General features: G+C 37.0%; 2 protein-coding genes across 5 annotated transcripts; both read right to left on the minus strand.

Moving 5' to 3' along the window:
- Positions 1–56: 56 nt before the first annotated feature.
- Positions 57–11,831, minus strand: slc27a1a (solute carrier family 27 member 1a). The gene is made up of 15 exons (XM_044099648.1): positions 11,763–11,831; positions 9,902–10,750; positions 8,744–9,769; positions 8,246–8,413; positions 7,754–8,148; positions 4,287–4,454; positions 2,894–2,963; positions 2,679–2,770; positions 2,480–2,589; positions 2,177–2,386; positions 1,966–2,092; positions 1,728–1,865; positions 1,431–1,595; positions 1,204–1,350; positions 57–1,098 (listed from the first exon to the last, which is right to left on the minus strand). Exons 4-15 carry the CDS (start codon positions 8,410–8,412, stop codon positions 941–943), a joined length of 1,947 nt encoding a protein of 648 aa, XP_043955583.1. The 5' UTR covers position 8,413; positions 8,744–9,769; positions 9,902–10,750; positions 11,763–11,831; the 3' UTR covers positions 57–940.
- An 833-nt stretch (positions 11,832–12,664) lies between these two features.
- LOC122821594 (adhesion G protein-coupled receptor E1) lies at positions 12,665–22,636 on the minus strand. 4 transcript variants are annotated; one of them, XM_044099660.1, is made up of 21 exons: positions 22,212–22,636; positions 20,801–20,881; positions 20,414–20,560; positions 20,172–20,321; positions 18,920–19,072; positions 17,877–18,023; positions 17,628–17,774; positions 17,381–17,503; positions 17,222–17,265; positions 17,009–17,113; positions 16,681–16,834; positions 16,395–16,517; positions 16,127–16,314; positions 15,875–16,039; positions 15,585–15,779; positions 15,122–15,339; positions 14,940–15,000; positions 14,760–14,851; positions 14,383–14,551; positions 14,200–14,289; positions 12,665–13,854 (listed from the first exon to the last, which is right to left on the minus strand). In XM_044099660.1, exons 1-21 carry the CDS (start codon positions 22,240–22,242, stop codon positions 13,813–13,815), a joined length of 2,625 nt encoding a protein of 874 aa, XP_043955595.1. In that variant the 5' UTR covers positions 22,243–22,636; the 3' UTR covers positions 12,665–13,812. The 4 variants fall into 4 exon arrangements, with proteins under 4 accessions (XP_043955595.1, XP_043955596.1, XP_043955597.1 ...); XM_044099661.1 differs by lacking the exon at positions 20,172–20,321; XM_044099662.1 differs by lacking the exons at positions 17,628–17,774; positions 17,877–18,023 and having other exon boundaries at positions 22,212–22,633.
- Positions 22,637–26,435: the final 3,799 nt, after the last annotated feature.

The raw sequence follows: 26,435 nt of genomic DNA on the forward strand, positions 1-26,435 counted from the left end.
AGATTCTCTTTTCTTTTTGCAAATATGGTTACAAAATAAATTTCAAATAGATTAAATTGAATGAAGCAAACACTTTGAAATAGTTTATTAGCGTTACAGCAAAACAAAGAATTTGAGGTTGCACCTCACAAACCTCAACACTTATGCAAAATCACCCAGATTTGTTACATAAAAACAGTCAAAATGTGCAACTTAGCTTCTCTGCTGACAATTTATTTTAAATCCTTTTCGTTAAAAGCATAAAATGTGAAATAGATCTAATGTTTAATAAAAGGCACATTCTATAATAAAAATTCTGTGCTGTGGTTCAACAGTGTTGTTCACATCTGACAAGCAGGTTTAGTAATTCATTGCATTAAAAAAAAATCACAATAGATGTTATGGTTATGTTGAGGTTAGTACGGTTTTGAACTTGTAGGCATTCATACTGCCTGTTAAAATCAGGTTTTTCAACCTCATTAAAACAAGCCAGAGTAACATAGGTAAACCTACACAGTAAAACCTAGCAGCATTTAGGATTTCCTAGATGGGTAAATACTCTATAACAAAGTTTCACTTAATACTACAAGTTATATTCTAACACCATTAATGTAACATGTCCTTCAAATTAGCTGAGAATGAAATCTATTCTATGTACGACGCTCCTCAAAAGCGATTTGAAATGTTCATTTTGTGATTAAAAAGGATCTGTTAAAGAACAAATACCACCACATTATGTCATAGTGTGTTACTTATACAGTGTTTAAACTCATGTGTAACAGTACTGGATGTAAATAGTCCTCTTAACACCATTTCCTGAAAACTGAACAGCCAAAACTGTGTTGCACCAAAACTGAATGATCCAGACACTGCTGCATGCACTTCTCAATGTGTTTCCCTCTGGCGCCTGATAAACCTGTCTGACTGAGGCACTTGGACAGCACTGCTATGGCCACCCACGTCATAGAGACATTCTTCCCTCCACTATGGAGTTGTAAAGCTCCTCGTCCACTGGAACGTAACGGGCAGCTCGAGCGTTCAAAAAGTAGATCTGGTCAGTTGTCAGCCGTGGGTCGAATCCCTCCCTCTGGAGTCTGGTCTTTTGGATTTTAAATGTACCTATACATGCATGTTTGGATATATTATGTTTCATTAACAAGGAATTGTCAGCGATTATTTTATTTTATTTTTTTTTTACAGAGAGAAAATGCTGGGTTATTTTACCTGTGGTGTCTACCTGTGGGGAGATTCGCAGGAACACTGGGCGGGCATAAGTAGGAAGTGATCGCTGAATCTTCTGCAAGAAACTATCGCAGTCAAACTTCCCTGTAGCATCTGCGATGGCAGCCATGCCTGCTTTACCTTCCACACCTAACACAAAATTGACAGCAATAAGATTAATGGGGAAAGAGCAGGAAGTGGTTGCAATACGAAAAGATCCTTCAGTTCACCTGGCACTGCTACGCCGTACACAGCCACATCGGTTTGATCCAGAACATTGCTGAGTATGCCCTCCACCTCAGTGGTGGAGACGTTTTCTCCTCGCCAGCGGAAGGTGTCCCCACTCCGGTCACGGAAATACATGTAGCCCAGTTCATCCATCACCAGTACGTCTCCTGGAGTAAGTGAAAGACTAATTAGCTGCAACTAAAAACGCGACATAATGTTTGTGAATAGCTAACTGGTCACATCACACTGTGTGCTGACAAAAAACGAAGTTTTGCTTTTAGACGACATAAAGTGCTAACCTGATAAATATGCAGAATCATTTTTCCTGAAGACATTTTGAACAATCTTCTTCTTTGTAGCATCTTGGTTGGCATAGCCGTCAAAGCGCCGTAATGGGTCTTTCTGGTTTATACTACCTACCAGAAGCCCTGGTTCCCCTGTAAAGCATGGAGGATTTTAATTGTGTACATTCAGTACAGAACAAAAGACTCAAACTGTATTAGACAGACTTGTGATAGCATTAAAACATTTTATTACCAGGGCTGCAAGGAACACAGAGACCACGGCTGTCCCGAATTAGCTCCATGGTTTTCTCATTAACCTTCACCAGCCGGATGGGGTACACATAGGGCAGAATGCGACTGTTAAATCCACAGGCTCCCACCTGGCAGAACATATTCAGCTAAAGTATACAACCCATATCCAATTCAAATTTTATGCGGAAAGAGACAACATAGTGAATGCCGACCTTGCCATCCATGTTGGCAATGCTGCAGTTGCACTCAGTTGCTCCATAAAACTCCCCGATCTGCCCCACCCCAAATCGCTCTGTGAAGGCTTCCCACACACTGGGGCGCAGACCATTCCCCACCGCCAGGCGAACTCTGTGGCCCTTCTCGGATGGCCGGACCGGCTGTGACAGAAGGTAGCGACAGATTTCCCCAATATACTGAACCACCTGTGAGGCAAAGTCATCAAAGGTTCTCTTGTTTAAGCTAATTACCCATTAAAATGTGGTACGTTTGAATATTGCTCAAACTGTAGCTCTTACAGTGCAGTTGTACTTAATGCAATCTTCCCAGAAGCGACTGGCAGAGAATTTTCTTTTCACTACCACAGTGAGACCATGGATAAGACACTGACCAATTCCGATGATGTTACCTGACACCGACGGAAAGTCTTTAAGTAACAAAATTCAACAATTGATCTGAATGTGGATTAATTCAATACAGACGGTGAGGATCACTTACCTGCAGAGTGATACAGGGGCAGGCAGTCATAGATGACATCATCAGGATGCATGCGAAAGGCAAAATACCCAAAGGCAGCTATTCTGTAGTAGCTGTTATACAGACAAAATAGATTTTCAGATGTTCTCATTCACAGTACAGGAATAGTAAAAAAAAACAACAACAACCTCTTAACAGCAAGGGTTTGTGGTGAGCAGTAGGTTGTTAAAACATACCGACTGTGGACCACAATGGCAGCTTTGGGAAGTCCTGTGGTTCCAGAAGTGTAAATATAAAACAGGCGGTCTGGAGAAGATAATGCAACATTGCAGATATTATTTCAAAGTTACAACCCAATTTATGACATTTATTTCCATTGTCAACGTCAATATAATTTATTTAACATTTGAGGGAAATTAAATTTAGCCATTTGACTGTAAAACAAACATAAAAGAAACATTTTGCTTGACTTGAAAACACTAAATATAGTAGCCCTCTGTATAGCTGCCACAGAGAAGCTCATGTTCAGATTTTTGGATTAAATTATCTGTGAAAAGTACAAACAGCACTCAGGTCTCAACTTTCAAAACTGCATACACAAAACTTGAACTGAAACATATTCAAATGTCATCTGGCAGAAGTTTGTGATCAACGCTAATTTTGCAACCAAAATAATTCATTTGTTTCATTCACTTTGAATAAATGTGGCAAACTCACACCTAAAATAAGAAAAAACAAGCCAACAAAAAACAAGTGAACAGAGTAGATCTGATCAGATAAAAATATAATTGGTCCGTTAGCAGAGTCACATTTTCACAGCTCAAATAAATAAGGCATGACCCAAAGGAGATCTACACATCTTATTTTACTCTCGATCTGCATGCAGTGCAGAAAGTCCTTTCTATAAATGACTAAAGGCTGCTTAGGACAACCTCTCACCTCTTAAAGCGTAGACTTGACTAGTACAGTGTTGCATGGGTTTTCTTTTTGGAATCTTTCTTTTTATTTTGTTTGCAGAAAACCCCCCCACATTATATAAGATTTTAAAAAATCCTTCAATTGCATGCTTTTATTTAAAAGTGGACTCAAAAATTAACTTCAAATATTTTTACCACATAGAAGTTTCAGTCATACAGGAGGAGTTCACATGGGTGAAAGAAGAAACCTGCAGACATTCTATGCTTATGTAATCAGACGTAATATAAGTGCAGATGCATCTGCAGTTAAAACCAGGGGGGAACACATTCTAAAATAGTCAGGAAGGGGTCTCCATCTTGGGATGCAAACTCCTGTGGGTGCCATATTCATCTACTAAAATTCTAAAAAAATACAAACACTACAGATGTGCAGTGGTCATATCGGTCAGGAAGCACACAGCTTTTGCAGAGATTAATGTATTCTGGTGTAAAATGAGGGCATCAACAAGAGGTCAAAAGCAAAAGATGCTGGTTGAAGATGGCAAGAGATTTTGCACAAACGCAATAAGTAGTGCAAGTATTGGTAATTGATTAACCATAAAGAGCATTATGATTTTTCACCAAGAAGGTTTACTGAGAAGATTTCTTACACTAGAGAAATTAGTCATGTTGGTGATAAAAACAGAAATAACTTGGGTTGATCCCTACTAACCATTCATGCCTTTTGAGGGAACACAAGGTGAAGGCGGGTGTCTTGATGCAGTGGCTAAAACTGGGTCCAGAGGTTGAGCATTCAGAGCTGTCAGACGTTCTGCGCTGAGGTCCCCTGTACAAAAGCGCACCATGGACTGGCTGATGGATGAGTTGATCTCCATCATGGCTGATCATGAAGACAAAGATGCGAGAAGGCAACAGAAGTCAACAGAAGATATCTCAACTGTGTGAGAACATGCAGTAAATTTAATGCTATATGAATCATATTTGATACATATTTCAGAGATCTCTGTAACAAGGTTACTTCATTCCATAAAAAAAACAAACAACAAAACTGCTCTTTTAATTTAAACGATATACTTGCTTTCTGTCCTCTAGTGGAGGATTCAAGAATTACAGATGCCCTGTGCACTTTTTATTTAAGATTCCAAGATGGCTGCCCAACCTTTTTAGAAATAGTTTCCAACAAATATATGAGAGATGTTTGAGATTTTAAAGTTCAGCTTGTTCAGTTTTAGATAACGTATATTAGCCAACTGTTGACACAATGATAACACATTCATTAATGTGTAGCTCTTTGAAAAGGGAACCAAAGCCAATGCTAACCAGGAAGAAACATGCAATTGCAAGCTTCAGTGTAACAGCCCCTCTTTCCTCTGCAGGATATGGGAAAACAGGCCCACATTTAAGGCAACCCACAGCGGTGCCTCTTAAAATGATAAATGATTACACTGGCAACAAACCAAGGCCCCAGGCCTTATGAGACATAGGGTAGGTGAAAGACTGGAACCAGTTTGTTAACAAGTCTGGTCAGTCACCCACCAGTCCCTGAGCCGTCACCTCCACCCTCTGTGACAACTGTCTGTTTCTATTCTCAGGACTTCATACTTTTCAGCTTTTAGACACCATCCAGTCTCCTCACTTCAAAGGACTCCATCCCACAGCCGCTCGCCTCCACCTCCAACTTACTTCTACACTTCAGGAGACAAAGTGTAGAAGTAAAGATCAAGGCTGCAGGTCTGGGTAGAACTGACTCCAAAGGTGCTGTGCAGATCAACAGTGTGGCATCATGGGATCTATGTTCAACCTGAGCCCGAGGATGGGGAAAGTGTGTGGTACCAGTGCCAAAGACCAAACAATAGAGACGTCTGCATCTATTGACTGGTAGCCCTGACATTGAATCTGATGGAGAATTAAGAATTATAAGATATAACCAAGTAAATCAAACAAACAAACACTGCCATGTTGTCAGGACTGTTCAGTTACTACATTAATATATTCTGCAAAATAAAAAAAATCTTAGATGTTTTTTTTTTTCAGGCTTACATGAGTTTGAATAATATAATAAACATATTACCATAAAAATCCATCATAAATAATACAAATAGGGAATGTGTGAAATCCAGGTAGGTCAAGCTAGGCACTATAGGGTTAATTTTTAGTACAAGTCTGAAACTGCTCCAAATCTGCTTTCAGTGGTTGTTTTTCTACAGATAAATTAAAACAAAGCTGGAAATTTCACAGCACAAACAAAAAGGCATGTAATCTAACTTAAGGATGCATAAATGGAATTCTCAAGGCAACGCTAACACGCACGGCAGGTTCAGACATGCCAGAGCACAAGTCATCTCCATATTTCAGGTTTTATATTCTAACGGTATACAAAAGAATCACCCTGCAGGTTTTAAAACATAACTGTATAAAATAAAATATGCAACCACCCAGAGTATATCAACCATCAGTGAGCCTGTGTGTTCTCCTTTTGATACAATCTGGAAAATACACATTTAAGTGATTACTCAACATCCCCACAAGTACAGCTTTTCATTCACCCTTTGGGTGCAGTTTTGAGAACTTAATATGATCATGTGAAATATACATAAACATAATTTGCTATGCATTTATTATAAACAACATACTGAGGACTCATTGTTGAGGGTTAAGAATTAGCACTATGTTTGAATTACATGGAGGGGAATATTTTTTTACATGCATTCCAAAAACTACTAATTTCATACATGAGCATATGCTTTAATGGCCCACAAAACTTCTACCTTTAATCAAAATAAAATAGGTTTTAATCACAACATTAAACTACAATCTTACTGGTGAATAATTATATGGGTAAACTCTGGTTTTATTTCAAGGCAGAATGTTTTCTGATCTGTTTTATTACATAATTTACATAATTGATGATTATTGCAACTGGAGCGGCGAAAAAGGGACAGAATATATATATATATATATATATATATATATATATATATACAGATCAGATGTTTTCTGATCTGTTTTATTACATAATTTACATAATTGATGATTATTGCATCTGGAGCGGCGAAAAAGGGACAGAATATATATATATATATATATATATATATATATATATATATATATATTTTTTTTTTTTTGTACTGAACAATAATTATCACAATACAGCTTAAGTTAAAAGTCCAGTTACTACAACAGAATCTCTTTTATACAAGCTGAAACAACCAATTAAAATAAACATTAATAGCTAGTGATCTTTACTTTCAAAAGTTGATATTTAAACACCATTCACATAAAAGACAATCCATTTTCTGTAAGTGCAGAGAAAGGTGTTGTCTCTCCCAGAGTTGTAAGAATGAGATTACATCATTCCGCTCCCGAAACCCTAATTTGGTCGTTCTTTCTTGTGTGGAGTCAGAGAAATATAAAGTGGCTGTGGAAGAGATTCATGAAGACTTTGAGGGAGTCCTTTACGCGAGTTCTTGTAAAATACAAAATGTCCTTGCTCACAAAAACTTTGTTCTTGCTGAATTTAAAAAAAATAACTAATTTCTTTGTTCGTGCAGAGTATATATTGATCTTGAATATTGTAAAACACCAGGAAGCACAAGTAAACAAGTAAAAATACCAGCAACATATTGATATAAACTGTGCACAGCTGTTTAAGTGTATACATCTGAATACAAGAATAAAATGATGTCCATCAAATTTACATTTAAAACTATTCTCTCTTTTATAAAATGTCTCTGCACACACTGCCCAACAGGCAACAAGTATAATTTGTCTTAAAGAATTTTAAAATCAACCGTTATCATTGTTAACGTCACTTTTTATTCCACAAATAGAAATATAGTTGTTTTATTAACCTGCAAAAATTATACATGTTAAATTTTGTTTTAACATATGGAAAACGTACAGGGCAATAATGTCAAAGAATATTTTTGAAAAATAGTCCATCCATTTTGGTGTGTTTTGGGAGTCCCAGCTTTTAACAAGTTTTTAACGCAGGTTGAGAGAAAAACATCATAAAATGATACTTTTTATAGCTGTTTGAAAGAAAATAAACTATTCAGGCATAGTACTCTTTTGAAAACTCTTGATATCACACCTACTTCAAGAAATGTGCTATTCAAGTTTTATGAAATCCTTCAGAACAATACAGATTATATAAATGGTTAGATTAATCATACTTACCATCAGCCAGCTCGGCTCCGAACACTATGGCCCGTGACCCTGATACCCCAATGCAGTGCAGTAGAGGATCACAGCGGAGGCTGAAGTTAATAAGAGCAGCTTCTACCCCAATTTTTGCCAAGCCAAGCCACAACGCCACATGTAACGGCCTGCTTTCCAAAAAGAGGGCCACCACATCCCCAGAGACCCATCCTTGACCTCTTGCCCAATGAGCTACAGCATTAGAGATTTCATCCAGCTGGGTGAAGGTCCATGTTTCCCCTGTGGCTTCATAGATCAGTGCCGGTTTATTTGGGTGGTGTTTCACGGTCTGGGCGAAGATGGAAAGAATACTGCTTCCATTGCGCATGTAGCGCCACAAAGCCAGCTTCACCCTCAGCAGCACATAGAGGCCACTGATTCAAATGAGAGAAGAAGAAGAGGGAATATTTAAGTGCACTGTAGATCCACTTCCAGAAACATCACAACTTAATTTGGACGCATTTAACTTACTTGATGTCTCTCTTTGCAGTACGTGCTGCAATGTAGAAGTATTTCCAGCTTTTGGTGCCCAGATATACTCCTAGGCCTGCTGCCAGGCTCCAGGACCAGGACACCCCAACCAGACGCAGCAGTCCCAAAGAACCCAGAGAGGCTGACACACTCGCTGCATTGTGCATTCTTGTCACGGAGAGAAAGAAGAAGAAGAAAAAAAAAGAAAGATGGGATTTACACAATACGTGGTTTAATCTGAAGCCTACATGGGTTCTTCTTAAAGGGCTGAAGTACTGCAGCGCAGGCTGGTACAGAGAAATACACCCAGAAAACCTTGTTTTACTTATTATTAGACAAAAAACAAATAGCTAACTAAATTTTAGGGCATGTTTTGGATTAACACTATAGGTACAACAGAAGTATCCAAGTTGTACTTAAGTGGCAACAGATACCTGGAGCCACGCCAGATAAAACAAGCAGTCACTGGAAACAACTTCAAATTTGTACACAACTTACCTATGAGTCAAATATTCTGCCGCGACGTCACCTTTCACCCAGTAACTCTGCTCACTTTGTTGTTCTGACTGAAGCTGTAAGACTTTGTCCCCCCGCCGTTAAGAGCGCTGAAAACAGTTCACAACGCTGTGTTTCGGTGGAAAGCAGGAGTTTTGAAGTGTTTGTAGCGGTTTATCGTTGTTAGCGCGGCAGCTGTCAAGTGCTGAGGAGTTTGCTAAGTTCAAGCTACAGCTCAAAATACGGGTAAGAGATTATAGCGGGCTGGCATCTGCGAATAAGCTATAAATAATAATAAACCCTGAGATAATAAAGAGCCAAGAGAAAAGTATAAGATGTGGGGTGAATCAGGCTATTTTCTGTACTCCATATTGGAGAGAGCTGCTGCCATTTAAGCACCGCCCACTAGGGGGTGTGAGTTTTGTTCAACAGCTCACGGATTGGCTAAACCCGGAGACCGTCAAACATTTCTCTGTTCTGATTGGACAAAATCTGCCCCGACCACCAGATTTGCAGGAGGCTGCTACTGAATGTAGGACAAATCATGAGAACACCGGTCCAGACTACTAACTAAAATGTTGTGAAATGTTGCTTGGGTTGTCTTCCATCACTTATTCACTCCACGCTGCGCAGGCCTTTGGTATGCAATCTATGTACTGTTAATCTATGCTGAAAAATACAATAACATTTATATATTAACTTACAAAAAATAAAGCAAAACAAAACAAAAACTAAATCAGGGTGAAAAGCAATGCAAATAACTTAAGATGCCAGTCCAAAATGAAAGAGGTCAGGGGATGAGGGTCATTGAAATTTAATTGTATTTCTGCGGCTCTCTAACAGGGAGTTGCTGGATGTTGGTATGCCTTGATAGTTGCGACCACAGCAAAGTCTTGTCAGCATTTTCCTTCGAAGTAAGATATAAACCCAGGGGTCTAAAATCTGATTCCAGGCAGCCATGCGCAAGCCAATTAAAACAAGCAGATCTGGTTTAGTATGCATCTTAAACTGCTTCATGAAAATGTGGATCTATAAGACAGAAAAAACATAAAGACAGAAAGATTTAAGCAATCTTCTAATTGACTCAAACATCTAACAACTGAAATGTGTGTAACTCTTTATAGTAAGATTCTCAGGAGTTAAAGGAAGAGAAGTACACACCAGAAAGGGGCCCCAGCAGACACAAGACACCACAGTGACTGCTGCGAGTTGCACCATCATCTCCACGTCCAGTGTGCAAAACAAGGAGGCAGATGATGCTGTTGATACACGACGTCCACTGCTACTGGAAGGTGTCGTATTTCCATTTCTTGACTTTATTCTTGCATGCAGCAGTGCCAGTCCACTGACAATGTTGCAGAACAGGGAAAAAAACAGAGCAAAGAGACCCAGAGAAGAAAAGACTAAAACTAGGGTTGTGTCAGCAGACCCATGAATCTGCAAGAAACACCATGTTTTGGGAAATTGGAGAATATAGCTTCCTGTTGAAAAAAAAGGTGACAGAGCCAGCACTAGTGCAAAGGTTGACAAAAATAGCACCACTAACTTTGCATGAGCAGCTGTAATCATAGAAACATGAAAAAATGGCTGCGTGATTGCCACACAGCGTTCCACTGCCATTGCAAAACCAAAAAACAAAGGACACAAACCAAAAAACACCATACTTGCTCCAAAGATGTTACAGAAGGGTTCTCCAGTCTGTAAAACCCCCGGGTTCAAATGCACATGCAGTGCAAATGCACCTAAAATCACATGACCCAACAGGTCAGCCACAAGTAAAGCCACTGTTAGTAGCAGAAATGATTTTTTTGATTGGCGGTTGAATCGGCCACGGGACCGAGCCAGTATTCCCAGAGCAGTGAGGTTGGAGATGGCTCCAAATAGCATGGTGAATAAAGACATCCCCAAGCCATCAGGTTTAGAGACAGAAGAGGAAGTGGTGTTGGTAGCGGACATATTAGGAAAAGATGCATTTATTGGTACACTTGGTGTCGTCATCGTCAATGTAATCTACAGAAAAATACAAAAGTAATTGGAATTGTTATGAGAAAAAACTCACCTAGATTTTAACAGTAATATAACTAAAGATTTTATTCCTCAAGGATTCTAGTTTGCCTTAAATTACTTCAAAACATCACATTTGCAGACTATTAAATAATGATACTATGTTATATTTTAAAATAAACAGAAAAATCATTAATTTTCATTAGTTTCATCAACCATATGCAATTCTTACTGTTATTCTTTCTGTTGTTTAAAAGACAAATTATCTTCAATTCTACTTTTGTTCATTTCCATCATTTCAAACCATTTTTGTCACCTTTGTAATCCCCTTTGTTTTAATTACTGAAATTTATTGAATTTAAATGAAGGGGGAATCTAAATGAACTACTTTCGTTGTATTAAAATGTTTCACCTCTGTTTTCACCCCACTATATGTCAAAGGAAAAAACAAATCAATACTTTCAATGTCGCAAAATATTTTTATAATTTTATATTTGTCAACTGTTGCATATTAGTGTTGCACACTAATAAAGGCATTTTAGTGTGTAACTAAGCTTTTAAATTAAATGGAAGTCAAGGAAATTTATAGTCACAACTTGCTCACTGATATAAAAAGATTCTTTAGAAATTGTTTACATAAAGAGTGAATATTAAATACTTCTTTCCAAAATCAGTTTTAGAATTTTGAATGCAGTACTAAATAATTCATAAAACATAGATACAGTTTTGAATAACAGCTTATCTGTTATAGCATATTGGAATCTTTTAAAATATGAAATATAAAGTTTACACATCAACATAACCAAGAATTTTGAATTTCTGCCCAGTTTCTGGTGTCATTTGTTCATAGTGGTCGGGCAGCTTTCCCAGCGTTGCCTCTAGAGACATGCAGAAACCTGTTATTTCCTTGTACTATTGCTTCCTAACTATCTTAACTGCTATCTATGAAAAAAGGAATGTTTTTTATAAATATGTTATTTACAAGTACAAAAAGGAATAAAATATGAACGAAACTTACCCAGAGATAGCAATGGATGAATCCTGGATTGTTTATGGTGGAAACAGATGAATATGTTCCTTATCAGCAACGTTGCCTTGTTTGCTAAGTGAGTTATCACTGCTTCCCTCTCATTTTCTCTTGTCCCCTCCCTTTTCTCTCCAACAGTTTCTCTTTTGCCTGTTCCTACTTTCTCTCCCCCTCTCTTCAGAGAGCTGTTTTATCACAACCTTCTGGATCTGCGTTTTCCATCCTCCTTCTCTGCTAAAAGCATTCCTTCCATCTATTGATCTCGTCTGATGATCTTATGGAGCAGAGTGGATCTCAGCTTGCTCTCACTTGTTTTCCAATTGATTAACTGCTTGCTAAATGGTTCAGCACTCGTAGTAAGAAGCGGATATTGCTTACGTTCTTTTGCTCTGTTACAATAAGATGTTTTTTTTTTCATTCCTGACAGCACGTAGTACACGTCTCATAAACAAATGCGATGCCATCGATAAAACTTTGTATAATACAATGATAGAATGCAGCCTTAGCATTGTCTTTGTAAAATAATAAGATCAATGGAAACCAGATTCAGCCCTGACCTTTAATACAAACCAAATTTCTGAATGTAGTAATTCTGTATGATTTAATTGCTCGTCTCTGTCTAAACCTTTGAGTTGTTCTAGGAACCATCATGTCCCTGATCTTACATAAACAGGAAGGAATAGGAGAAAGTCTCCCATTTCCTGTATGCTTTTCAACCCACGTCAAGAAATACCTTCGAATTCATCAGCAATGTTATATATATATATATATATATATATATATATATATATATATATATATATATATATATATATATATATATATATATATATATACTTATATGATTACATTTATTTTTGCAAATAAAAAAATGACATTTAAAATACATATTTTAATAATTCACACAAAGAAAGATATGTAAACAAGAAATAAACAGCATCAGTGTAAAATATGCAATGTGCTCTAAAACCATGTGTTACAGCGGCGCTACCATTTCAGAGGACCATAACAACTGAACTTACCTAAGATCAGTTTCAAGACAAATAGCATATTAACTCACTGAATAAACAACTCTTTTCCATGTATTCAGATGCAATAAATGCAGCGGCCTTGGAGCCATACACTAATACAGGCAAAAATTCAAATGATAAATCTGTGTTTGTGTTTTGGATTTCATTTGGATTTCTTAAGCTCAAAGATTTAAAAGATCTTGCAACATAAGTATATTTTGGATTGTCCTTGCTAATTGAAATAAGTACCTGAATGAAGCAAATTACATTAGTAGACGTGCCTGATTAAGTTCTACAAACATGTAATTTTGAGCAAAAGAACACATAATTTTTCATATAAAAATAATGTTTTTGTATGTACATTTCCTAAATAAATTAAATTATTTATCAAGTTACAAAAACACTGTTAAAAAAATATTGCCATGAAATCAAAGGATATTATGGACAGTCTGAGTTGTCAAAACAAGCCATGTTCAAAGCTTTAATATCTATATTTTAGCTGGACTTTAATCCAAAGCTATTAATAGCAATAATAATAATAACTTTATTTATAAAGCCATTCAAAGTGCTGAGCAAGGAGTTAAAAAACCCCGATACAATACCAAGAAAAGCAGCAAAAACAATAAGTATAAAATTAAATCACATATGACCGAGTGAAAAAGTGATTTGTTAAACTTAGCTTTAAAAACCTACTGAGGAACATATCTGCCAAATGTCCTGTGGGGTCCGATGGCCATTAAATCTGTCTTGTCACTATTAAGAAGCAGGAAATTATTTTGATAAGCAATACCTAATTACCAATAGATGGGGCTGTACTTTAGACAAATCTGCACCGTTTCCAAATGAGAAAGGCAGATTGTCAGCATAACAGTGAGTTGTTAGGCTAAATCAGCGCAGAAGAGCTTCAGGAGGCAGAAGACAAAGTGAAAATAGCAACGGGCCACGCACCCTGAGGGGCCCCAAACTTCACTGTGGGTCTCAGAGCTCATTTTAAAAATGACATTCTGAGATGTCCTGGAGATATCGCTCAGTTAAATGTGAGACTCTCCCGTGTCCTGGGTACTTCTGGACGCCTGAAGATTAAAATGCAAACAATGAGAATTAAAAACATATTACATTTACGAGGAAAGCTTTGCTGTCTCTGAAACAACAAGAACAAACGCTATGCTTCACTTCACATCTTATTTTAATCCAGAATGAATAATTCTGGGCTTAAAGCAACAGAAAATATTTATTCTGATTTAATTTCAAGCAGTGAGGATAAAGAATAGAAAAAGTTTTTTTAATACACTGTATCTAAATATTTCCATTAGTTTTAATTGTATGTTGAAAACATTTTAAAGACATAGTTTAACTTTCGTCTCTGTGCATTAATGAGCAGTAACTCCTATTGAATTAAATTTTAAACTTCTGCTTACATTAGCTTTGCTTGAGTAGTTGAACTCAGAGTATTCTCTCTTCCGAGGTGCACGTAGTTGAGAAAGAATGTTTTCATACTCTTCCCTCACCTAAAATCAGAAAAGAGATTGAGCTTTGATCCCTGATGATGTAGAAAACCTGAAGCGTGACGTTTGTTTACTTTAGCAAAGGGCATGACTGACCTGTTTGGAAAATAGACAGTGCATGACAAAGAGCATAACACCTTGAAGGCTGCCAAAAAGGGTGAAGAGATAAGACATTGCTATTGTATTCTTGTTTAACTGGAAACACCCAGAGATCCACGTGATGCCGAGTACACAGAGCTGAGCCACTGCAGTAATGGTGAACGCCCTGCAGGAGGCAACAAATGCACAGGTAAAAATGAGGAACTTCATTTTTTTTTTTACATCAAAGAGAATGTTGCAATCACGTTTATTTAGTTTTGTGAGTAAGGAAGTTAAACAGGTTCTTTTACAGCAGAAATGTGACTAACATGTGTCATAGTAGTTTTCAGCTTTTTGATAGTTGCAGGTTGACACGTGGAACAGTGGTAACTTACTTGATTTTATGCAAGCTATCCAGGTCAGGGTTTAAACTTGAAAACTTCTGGGCCAACTTCCACACAGTGATAAGGAAGAAGAAAATGTTTACCTGGATGATGAGAAAAATTTAAGTGGAAATAAGGTTGGTTCCCATGTAATTTTTAAAGTAAATAAATACGTTTTTGGTAAAAACTTACAGTAATGATGACACAGACAGGGCCATAGACACTCCAAATCAAATCCAAGTTTAGCCAGCAACTGAAATGCAAGTTGATATTTTATTGAACAGGTTAACTTTTTAAGAATTTGAAAATGATTACAAAATGAGACAAAAATAAAAAAGAGATTTATATTAGTTGATGGAATATTAAAAGCTAACTATTTCTTAGTGCCGTATCCATCTCTATTGATCAATGCAGTGACAGCAACAATTGCAGCAGGAACTCCGTAGCCCCCTGCCATCATGTAGCTGGTTTTAAAGTTGGTGTTGAAGACCAGGACCACCATCCTGAAGAGCTGGACTCCCTCCAGACACATCCAGCAGAATGCGGCCAGGTAGAAGAAGTGCAGCATCCCTGCAACTACTGCACAGCCAACCTAATGGGAGTAGAGATGAAGCATGTGAAAAGCATGACTTCAAGACGAGTTCAAGACATAGGAAAGAGCTTATTGCTGAGACAATATGTTCTAACAGGATAAGTACAAAACTATTTAGAGTGGCAAGCACTTTCAGTACCACTTTAGCTGTAGTATGTCTTAATGCTTGATTCTCTGATGTATTTTTATAGGCAAACACTTTCAAGATACTTTTTATTAAGACAACAAGCTATTAGAGCATTAACCTTGTTCTGTGTCTGAGAGATGCCAGCGAGAAAGATAAGAGTTGCAATAAAAAGGCTGATGCAGAGGTGAAGGTGGATGGTTGTTCTTGGGCTTTTGATAGACTGAATCATTGAGAAGGTCAGGATGCAGAAGAACAGGCAAATTAATGAAAGGGACAGGCCTATCCAGGAGATCAGCAGCAACTCAAAAGTGCTCTGTATGGAGACAGAATGGGGAAAATTAAAGCACTAGGTTTTCAAATGTGAGTGACTTTATGTTCTGAATAACTATGAAGTAAAGAAAGTAAAACCTCTATCTCATAGAGGGCCAAGAGCACAGCGAAGCTGCTCAGGTGGTTACAGGAACACACAGTGTAATTTGGGTTGGACTCCGCCAAACTGCAGCCGCGATCAGACCACCCCCCTCCATCCTTAGAGGAATCCCAAAACACACAGGTGTGGAGAGTTTGATTTGACTGTGAAACAGAGAAATGCATTAGTTTCACATTTATCTTAAAAAAGTGAATGTTATGGAAGAAAGAAACAAATAGGCTGTCTCTTACTTCAAGGTGATATAAAGTTATATTGACTGATTCGTTCAGGTGTTTTGTGTCTGTATTGCTAACAATGACAGTCACCACTTTGGAGTTTATCTTAAAGCTCTGGCTCTCATTCTTTTTCATCCCACTATAGAAACCTTTTGCAGATTCTTCCAGGTTTGAATAGCTCAGCAGCGAAACTGTTGTAAATCCTTCAATGTCAGGACAACACAGGTTTAGTGTTTCAAATTAATGTGTTTTAAATGTGTTATTTATATACATTTTTGTTTACCCGGATAAGATGAGAGATTTCCTGCAGCTTCTTTCATCTTGATATCCACTTTACCATGTTTAGACGACAAAGTCTTTAATTCTTGAGGTATAACCGACCCAGTATGTACCAGCAGCTCCAGTTCTGGTGGAAAATTGGTATTAAATAATTTGTATCATAGATAAAACTATGAATTGCATGATATGTGGACTTTAAAGAGGCAGACTGATGTAATTAAAAGCAAAAGGGAAGGAGTGTTTATATTTTTATTTAGTTTCGAAAGCAGTCATATGAATTGCTGGCTCACCTGTGTGATTGGTGGATCTTTTAGTTACTGGTGTTTTAATTAAAGGTCCAATGAACCTTAAAACTTGTTCCACCACGTCTAAAAATGTGGAGATTTTCCTGTTGCCTTTGACAGATCCAGCAGACAGGAGCTGGTCGATCACAGAGAGCAGAAGCTACAGTCAAAGGAGGAGAGAGATTGAAAAAAATAAAAAATAAACATGTTTTAAAGGTTAATGTAAAATCAGGCAGAGAACTGACTTATTTGGCAGCACAGCTGTACAGATAGCTGTACACCATCTGACATGATGGGTTGTCTCTAAAAGGCTGCTTCTAAAAACAATTTGTACCGTTAGTAAGTCGTCTCCATTGAGCTCCTTTGCATCTTCACTTCCTGAGAGCTTCAGACAACTTTCACTCAGTTTCTTCGTATCATTTTGAACCATGTCAAATTTCTAAAAGAATGCAAAAAAAAAAAAGAAATCACATTCAAAAGGAACACTCAGACATTAGAGGAAAACCAGATTTTGAAAAAGAAAAAAAGATTCATGCTGTGAATTTACCTCCGTAAGATTGTTCATATCCTTGAAAAAACCACAGTGAAGCTCTAAGAAAATAAAACAATAGTTTAATGTCTGAAAATAATTGAAAGTGATTTGTTTAGTATAAACCCTAAACCTGTATGTATTGGTCTTTCAGAAAGAAAAAAAATCTATTCTTACCAGTACAACGACCCTTTTTGTTGCCGTAGTTAGTAAAGCCTGCAGAGCATGCACAGTAATGGCCACTGGCTTCATGGAGGCAGGATCCATTTCCACAAATTGTGTCATCAATCTTACATATGTCTGAAATAGAAACAAATCAAGGATGAAAAAATAATTTCAATAGTTGATTCCGGTAAAATATTTTAAGATAAGATAAAATGATTTTAAATGGGCAAATCTTGTCACATTATTTCCTATTCATCACCTTCACATTGCTCCTCCTGCCCAGAAAAGCTAGATTTTCCAGATTTCAGTGCATAGCCAGCATTGCAGATGCAGTAATAAATTCCTTGTGTGTTTATACATGATGCATTCAGACCACAAACCTTTTCATCTTTACATTTATCTGTGTCTGTATTAGCAGAGGGAAAGAATGTTGAAAAAAATTGACTTGGAGATGAAATGCAAAGAAAATAATGCAACTGGTTTTTCTTTCATCATAAAGACTATTTACTTTTACATTCGGCAGAGTCTTCAGCAGTAAAATTTACAGCTTTTGAGCTGAAACCCTCCTGACACTGGCAGTAGTAGCTGCCATCTGTGTTGAAACAGTTTGTATTTTCGCCACATATTTCAGGGTCGTCTGCACATTCATTGACATCTTTGTGAGGGAAAGAAAAATGTGAAAAGTAATTGTAGCATGAACTAATGCTTGGCTTAATACTGAAATTGATATTCATATGAAAAAAGAGAAATCATCAAAAATATGAATGATTTTAGCAAATTAAATAAAAATAACTCTTTATATCTGTCTGTATGAGAAGGGGGATGGAATGTAAAAATACTTGAGAACACAAATATGTTTTCACCTTACACTATGCTCCAAATTATTATTCAAATTGGATTTAAGTGTCATAAAGACAATTTTTTTTGTTGCGCTATTAAATTCATAAATGGCATTGTGTGTCAGGGATCTTTAAATCACTATAATTAATTTCAGAGAGCTGGGTTGATTATTTTGTCTGGTGAGCTCAATTAAAGGAAATCTACTTAAGAAGGATGTTCCACATTATTAAGCAGGCCACAGGTTTCAAGCTATATAGGAAAGAGAAAAGATCTCTCTGCTGACAAACATCATCAGATAGTGTAGTGCCGTATGACAAGGTATGAAAACATTAGATATTTAACAAAAACTGAAGCGTTATCGTACTGTGAAGAGATTAGTGGCTGGATCAGAACAAAGATGGGTTTGTGCAGATAAAGGCATAATGAGGAACGTTTCTGTTGGACAAATTCATCGGATTAAGAGACCAGCTGTTAAAATGCCCTTACAAAGCAGCAAACAGTTATTTGAAGCTGCTGGTGCCTCTGGAACCTCAAGGTGGAGGATCCTCCAGAGGCTTGGAGTGCATGAACCAACTATTGGGTCACCACTAACCATCATTTGCATTGACCATTTAAGATAATCTGAGAAAATATATCACTTGCATAATAATGTAGAAGACGTGTAAATGCAAAGAAAAGCAAACACAATTGTGCAGGAAGTTAATGTGTTACCTCTGCATGTGACGTTGTCTCGGCCATGAAATATTTCCACTCCAGTAGAAGAGGCAAATCCATTTTGACAGCTGCAGGTGTAGTTGGAATTTGTGTTTTGACAATTGGCATTGGGTCCACAGATATCTTTGATTTCCAAACATTCATTGATATCTTTTTTGAAACAGATAAGAAAATAACAATTTTAGGAATAAAAATAGAATGGAAATCTTATTGTCTGTCATTTCTAGTAAAGACTATTTACTTTTACAATTGGAATCTTGAGCAGTAAAATTCACAGTTTTTGGCCTGAAACCCTCCTGACACTGGCAGTAGTAGCTGCCATCTGTGTTGAAACAGTTTGTATTTTCTCCACATATTTCAGGGTCGTCTGTACATTCATTGACATCTTTGTCGAGGAAAGAGAAATATGAAAAGTAATTGTAGCATGAACTAATGCTTACTTAATACTGAAATTGATATTCATGTGAAAAAAGAGAAATGATCAAAAATATGAATGATTTTAGCAAATTAAATAAAAATAACTCTTTATATCTGTTTGTGTGAGAAGGGGGATGGAATGTAAAAATACTTGTGAACATAAATAAGGTTTCACCTTACACCATGCTCCAAATTATTATTTAAATTGGATTTAAGTGTCAAAGATAAATTTGTTGTTGTGCTATTAAATTCATAGATGGTATTGTGTGTCAGGGATCTTTAAATCACTATAATTAATTTCAGAGAGCTGGGTTGATTATTTTGTCTGGTGAGCTCAATTAAAGGAAATCTACTTAAGAAGGATGTTCCACATTATTAAGCAGGCCACAGGTTTCAAGCTATATGGGAAAGAGAAAAGATGTCTCTGCTGACGAACATCATCAGATAGCGTAATGCCTTATTACAAGGTATGAAAACATTAGATATTTAACAAAAACTGAAGCGTTATCGTACTGTGAAGAGATTAGTGGCTGGATCAGAACAAAGATGGGTTTGTGCAGATAAAGGCATAATGAGGAACGTTTCTGTTGGACAAATTCATCGGATTAAGAGACCAGCTGTTATTTGCAGCTGCTGGTGCCTCTGGAACCTCAAGGTGGAGGATCCTCCAGAGACTTGGAGTGCATGAACCAACTATTGGGCCACCACTAACCATCATTTGCATTGACCATTTAAGAAAATCTGAGAAAATATCACTTGCATAATAATGTGCAACACTGTAAATGCATAGAAAAGCAAACTAACACAATTGTGCAGGAAGTTACTGTGTTACCTCTGCATGTGACGTTGTCTCGGCCATGAAATATTTCCACTCCAGTAGAAGAGGCAAATCCATTTTGACAGCTGCAGGTGTAGTTGGAAATGATGTTTTGACAAGTGGCATTGGGTCCACAGATATCGTTTTCCCAACATTCATTGATATCTTTTTTGAAACAGATAAGAAAATAACAATTTTAGGAAAATAAATAGAATGGAAATCTTATTGTCTGTCGTTTCTAGTTAAAGACTATTTACCTGTACATTTGACAGAGTCTTCATTAGTAAAATTTACAGTTTTTGACCTGAAACCCTCCTGACACTGGCAGTAGTAGCTGCCATCTGTGTTGAAACAGGTTGCATTTTCTCCACATATTTCAGGGGCCTCTGCACATTCATTGACATCTTTGTCGAGGAAAGAGAAATATGAAATTTTATTACAGCATGAACTAATGCTTGGCTTGATACTGAAATTGATATTTACGTGAAGAAAGAACAAGAATAATTAAAAACAACAATAATTTTAGTTAACAAATAAAAAACTTAAAAGGATGTGGTTAAATTAAGAACAAAATCATTTTAAATAGGAACCTGGACATGTGTTGCATATGTGTGTCTCTAAAGGATTTATGCTTTATTACATACCAACACAGTTTTGGTCAACCCTGCTGTACCCCATTTCGCAGGATGTTTCTGTTTGGACAGTGAGAAGAGGAAGGACCAAAGCTGAAAAACAAGCACCGAGTGTCACTCATTACTGCTGCCTATTACATTTTGACTATTTCACCTATTACTACAATTATCAAAGGATACAGGATGTTTTAGAAACATTTCACAATTCAGTAAGTCAAACCAATAGAGCCAGAGATATGATGAATTTTGAGAAGGACACGCTGAAAAAGCTAATTCTTCTCACTGTGTATTTCCTCCTTCTATAAGATATATCAGGATAATTTTGACACAATTATCTGGAGAACTCGATTTTGAATACTGTACTTTGCCTTGTGAATAATAATGCAGTATTCAAAGTTCTGACTGCATTGTCAGTTCTTCCTGAATGACTATGTGGGTGTGATACAGAGTATTTAAAACAGGAAGGGAAAATGTTTATGCTGGTCACTTCACGGGCTTTACCAGTGATAATCCTTAAAACTTAATGTTAAATATATTCTTCTTATATATTATTTATTATTTATGATGATGTCTGGTTGCATTACATGTGTATTGTTCAGAACGTATTTTCTGAAGGAGATTTCTCTTAATAGTGTATCCAATCTAGGTGAATAGTTAATAAAAAATAACTGCCTGGTTAATAATAAAATAAAAGCGTTGAAAGAAATTAAAGTTTGTAATTAGGAACTTTAATTTATACAATTTGGCTTTCAGATTAGCACAGAGTAAATAACAAAACTGTGGTCTAAAACATAATATGTTGGGATTTTTACAGAGGAGAATAAATCTTAGATTAGTGTTCAATAATCCTGGTTCTATTAAAAACATTCAGGGGATTTTGAAAATCAGAATGTGTCAGTGTTGCTTCTTGTTGCTAGTGGCATAAAAACAGAGTTCTTCCACTGAGGTTAGATGACTGGTGGTTGTGGTCAGGTTGGTAAGAAATAATGCGAGTGCTGGCAGATGAGATCATAGTGTTTAATTCACTCTCAGTCAAACGAACACTTAAAGATTGTTCTCAAATGTGTTTTTGAGACTAAAGCTGTTACGTAACTGTGCTACTTCTAAAGTAAAGTTATCAATTTAAATTTATAGTTGACAGAGGACTTTTCATTATCCAATGAGAGCTGAATATTTAACAAAATAAATAGTTTACATATATAAAATAAGTATAATAAAGCTTATTTGACGATAACTTGGAAATTAGATGCTTTTTACATGACTAATAAATTCATGTTTAATTAAGTAAGTAATCACGAAAGTTACAGCACTGGTTTATCTGTAGTGTTTCTTGTGGCAAACGATAATAGAATATAATATCTTTTACATTCTTGAAACAGATGATAATCCATTCATGTCCAAATTAATCCCACATGTGACTCACCCAGTGTCAGAACAGTCCACGTGGCTCTCATGGTGAAGAGGAAAACAATGTCCAGATGAGTGTTTAAAAAGTCACAACAACTTCAGAATATTTCCACATTCAGATCGTCCGATGCTCTCTTCTTTGGTCCAACTTAAACAATTTTCAAGCCTTACAAACTGGAAATTGAAAAAAATTGATTTAACTGCATAAGTTGATGTCTATGAAAAAAGCAAAGTGGCTACGTTCCACATCACTCCCACTTCTGTCAGATTATCAATGCCTCTTTGTATAAAACTGCATCTTCTCTTAGCTTCCCCCCTTGATCTTGCCTCGTCTTCCTCTTCTACTCTCAGACTGATCTCTCTGTTGTGGTAACCTGCCCGGGAACAGTAAAACTTTAAAAGAGGATCTCTCTCTTTCTCACTCACTCACTCTCTTGCTCTCTCTCTTTGCATCATGCTCTGAGTTTTGTACAATTTTTCAGGAACTAATGTACGTGTTAGGGTGTGGAGGCAGAGACAGGATGTAGTTATAATAGCTTACTCACATTTGAATGCATGGCATAAAGACATCACCTAAAATCGTGTTTTCACCGATAATTTCTTTCTCTTTTAGCCAGCTCTCATCGCTGGCTGCCGTGTCGGACTTTGATTGGGGGTTACACAGGGTTAAAAAAAGATTGAGATTTTCACACAGTTCATTGTTCTGTGGAGTCCCTCTGTCTGACTCAACCTCCCAAAGGCACACGACCTCCTGACTATGATGATGACACATATATGGCTTCAGCCTAAGGTTGCTTCTTATTCAGACAATGCTGCTGCAAATAAGCTACACAAAAAAAAAAGAAAAAAAAAAAGATGTGCAAATCTTTTAGTCCATATGGTGGCAATTCTCCATTTTTTACATAAAAAAATTTATAACATGCCAATAGCTTAAAGCGTTGCATGTCAGCTGCTTGTTGTCACAGTTAACTGTGGTTAATAAGGTTTTTTTTTAAGCCTGAGCAATCTTTGCAAACTGATCTTGTGGGTTAGTTGCAGTGAAAATGTTGATTTGGTAACGTTTGAAAAAAAGAAGACAGCTGGTGTGATATATGTTGTATTGCATAAAGGACCCATTCAGTCAAACGCATAAAGTATTAAAAACAAACTGAAGAGAAACAAGAAACACTCCGTGATAAATATTGACTGCATGTGGACACAGCGAAACATTATGAGGAATTTCAAGAGACAGTCAGACAGACTCCATTAATACTTCTGAACTTTATCTTGTTTTGTTTGGTGTGCTGCTTTGAGAACCATCTCAGATAAGGCCCAGTACTGACACTTCCCTTACACAGTGGTGCTGCGTAAGAGGAACTATACAGACAGCATTGACATTATTTAAAATCATTTTTATCTGTTAGGGTTTTTGTGGGAACATGGGTTTCTTCTTCACTCCTTTTCTGCTCAGTACCATTTTAAGCCTGTTTGACCAGCCAGTGAAAACCTGAACCCAATGGATGAAATACTCTTGAAATAGAATATGGAGAACTGGGTAACCAACTCCTGAAATAACCTATTCTATAATTAGATCTTTTGGTTGTTTGGTATTAACAGCTAATCATAACGGTACAACTTGTTCTCTTTTATGAAGGCTTTTTTAACAACCTGTCTTTCAGATTCTGTCTGATACTTTCAGATCTGATGTAGATAGCTCTTTTAGCCTTAAAGTTCCGTTTTTTTCTACCCTTGTCCCATTTCCTCTTTTTTGAAGAGAGGGCGTTATTACATAAGATCATGTTTGAGTTGAACGACCAGACTTTAACAAATAAGGCGTTGCCAAAGAGAATGACTGAGGCGATTGAAAATGACTATGCAGAAATCAGACTTATTGTCAGTATGCCAAAATATCCATCCATACATCCATTTTCTGTTCACCCTTTGTCCCTAATGGGGTCAGGAGGGTTGCTGGTTCCTCTCCAGCTACGTTCTGGGTGAGAGGTGGGGTTCACCCTGGACAGGTCACCAGTCTGTCGCAGGGCAACACAGAGACCTACAGGACAAACAACCATTCACACACACACTCACACACACCCACACACACACACACACACACACACACCCACACACACCTAGGGAGAATTTAGGGAGTCCAATTCACCTGACAGTCATGTTTTTGGACTGTGGGAGGAAGCCGGAGAACCCGGAGAGAACCCACCATGCACAGGGAGAACATGCAAACTCCATGCAGAAAGACCCCCGGCCGGGAATCGAACCCAGGACCTTCTTGCTGCGAGGCAACAGCTCTACCAACTGCGCCACTGTGCAGCCCGATGCCAAAATATACCTGCCTGTTTACTGTATGATAAAGAACAAAACCAATGTTATTGTTAGAACTATCGGCCTTCTGAACTTTAGTTACAGGTTATGGGTACTTTTCCTAATGTTTGGCTCTCCTGTGTCCAGGCTTTGTCTGGATGCCTGGGAATGAAAGTTAAAATTAATTTAAAAAAAGCAGTGTTAGTAAAAATATACAATTTTTCACTTAACAGCTCTTATTATTACTCAATGACTTAAAACCCTCAATATGTGAATGTGACTTTTCAGTGATTCTCAGATTCTTTTCCAAAATTACATGTGCACACACTTTCTTTTTAGTTCACATATAAACAGTGCTGTTCAAATGCACAATAAAATTACTGCTTAACCTTGCTCTAGTAATGAGCAAAGAACAATTACAGTGAAGTTAAAATTACTGCCTACATGTGTTTGACTCCTTTTCCAAGCTGAACATCGAGAAAAAAACTTCCTTACTCGTCCCTCACCTGAAATCACAATCCAAATTAGTTGAAGAAATATCAGAGAATATTTGTGAAAGTGGGACATTACCAACCTGATTTGAAAACAGACAATGCATAATAAAAAGCAAAACACCCTGAAGGCTGAAAATGGTGAACAGATATTACACTGGCAGTAGTAGCTGCCATCTGTGTTGGAAAAGTTTGTTTTCTCCACATATTTCAGCATCGTCAGCACATTTATCATCATCTTTATTGAGGAAAGAGAAATGTGAAAAGTTATTACAGCATGAGCTGATGCTTGCCTTAATACTGAAATTGATGTCGATGTGAAAAAAGACGTTAACATTTTGTTAAATTCTTTTCTGTCTTGCCCTACAATTAAAATATTATAATAATTAACTTCAAATCAAACAACACTATAACATAAAACTAAGATTTCAAAGGGTGTTTAACAGTTACTCTCTTCAGTTTAAGGAAGAGCTGATATGATGAGTGAATATTGTATTGGCTGGAAAAACTAAATGAAGCAAATATGGAGGTGACTTGTCCAAGGCATCCTTATAAACAAATCAATAAAAGCCAGTGTTATTTTTACTGGTGAAGGATGTGAGAGCAAAATCTAAAGTTCACAGAGGTGGTTCCTGAAGACAAAGTTTGTGAAGCACTGTAAAAATATTGAATCCATCCAAAAGAGAAGTTACTTTGCTAACATCACTCGCTGCCACCACTGCTGCAAGCGGATGGTTTCATGAATCTTTATGTGTAGTTGCACAAACTAAATGGTTACCCTCCGGGTGAACTCACTACACAAAGCGCGCTGATATAGAGGGTGCTTGCAACAATATTTCACACTTTAAAAACAATGAGGTGGAGTTTGTGCTTTGTGACTTTAGGAAAATGGAGATGACAGATAGCGGGCCCATGGGGATGTGTTGTGAACACACCAACAGAGAGAACTCAAAAACCCTCTGACACAAGGACAGCGCAAAATAAACACTTTTCATGATTAAGCATAGCTTAAACAGCAAACATTAAATAAGTATGATCAGGTAACAGTGAATGTGCTCAATGTTTTATTTCATTTTAATTTTTATAAGGGAGATACGGTAAGCAGTTGTTAGCCATTGGTCTGAGAAACTATTTCACGCACACTCAGAAATTAAAATCAAATGAAACTTGAGCTGTTTAATAAAAGTGGCTCTGAGTAGAACAATGTATCATACTTTATCACAGAGGACAGCAGTAACCATTTAAAAAAAAAAATGTTTTTTTTTTTACGCAGCAAAACAAAAAGAGGAACTCTAGTTTACCCAAGAGAGTTTCTCATAGGAACATAAAGACTCACTGGACAATGTGAACTAAGCTAAACTGGTTCTGATTTCTATATTCTGTTCTCTGATGGCAGTCAGAGGTGAGAAAGAAATCCCAAAATAAAGAAGAATAATCTCTTACCTCACACT

This window comes from Gambusia affinis, linkage group LG19 (genome assembly GCF_019740435.1).
Source record: "Gambusia affinis linkage group LG19, SWU_Gaff_1.0, whole genome shotgun sequence".
Taxonomy (NCBI): Eukaryota; Metazoa; Chordata; class Actinopteri; order Cyprinodontiformes; family Poeciliidae; genus Gambusia; species Gambusia affinis.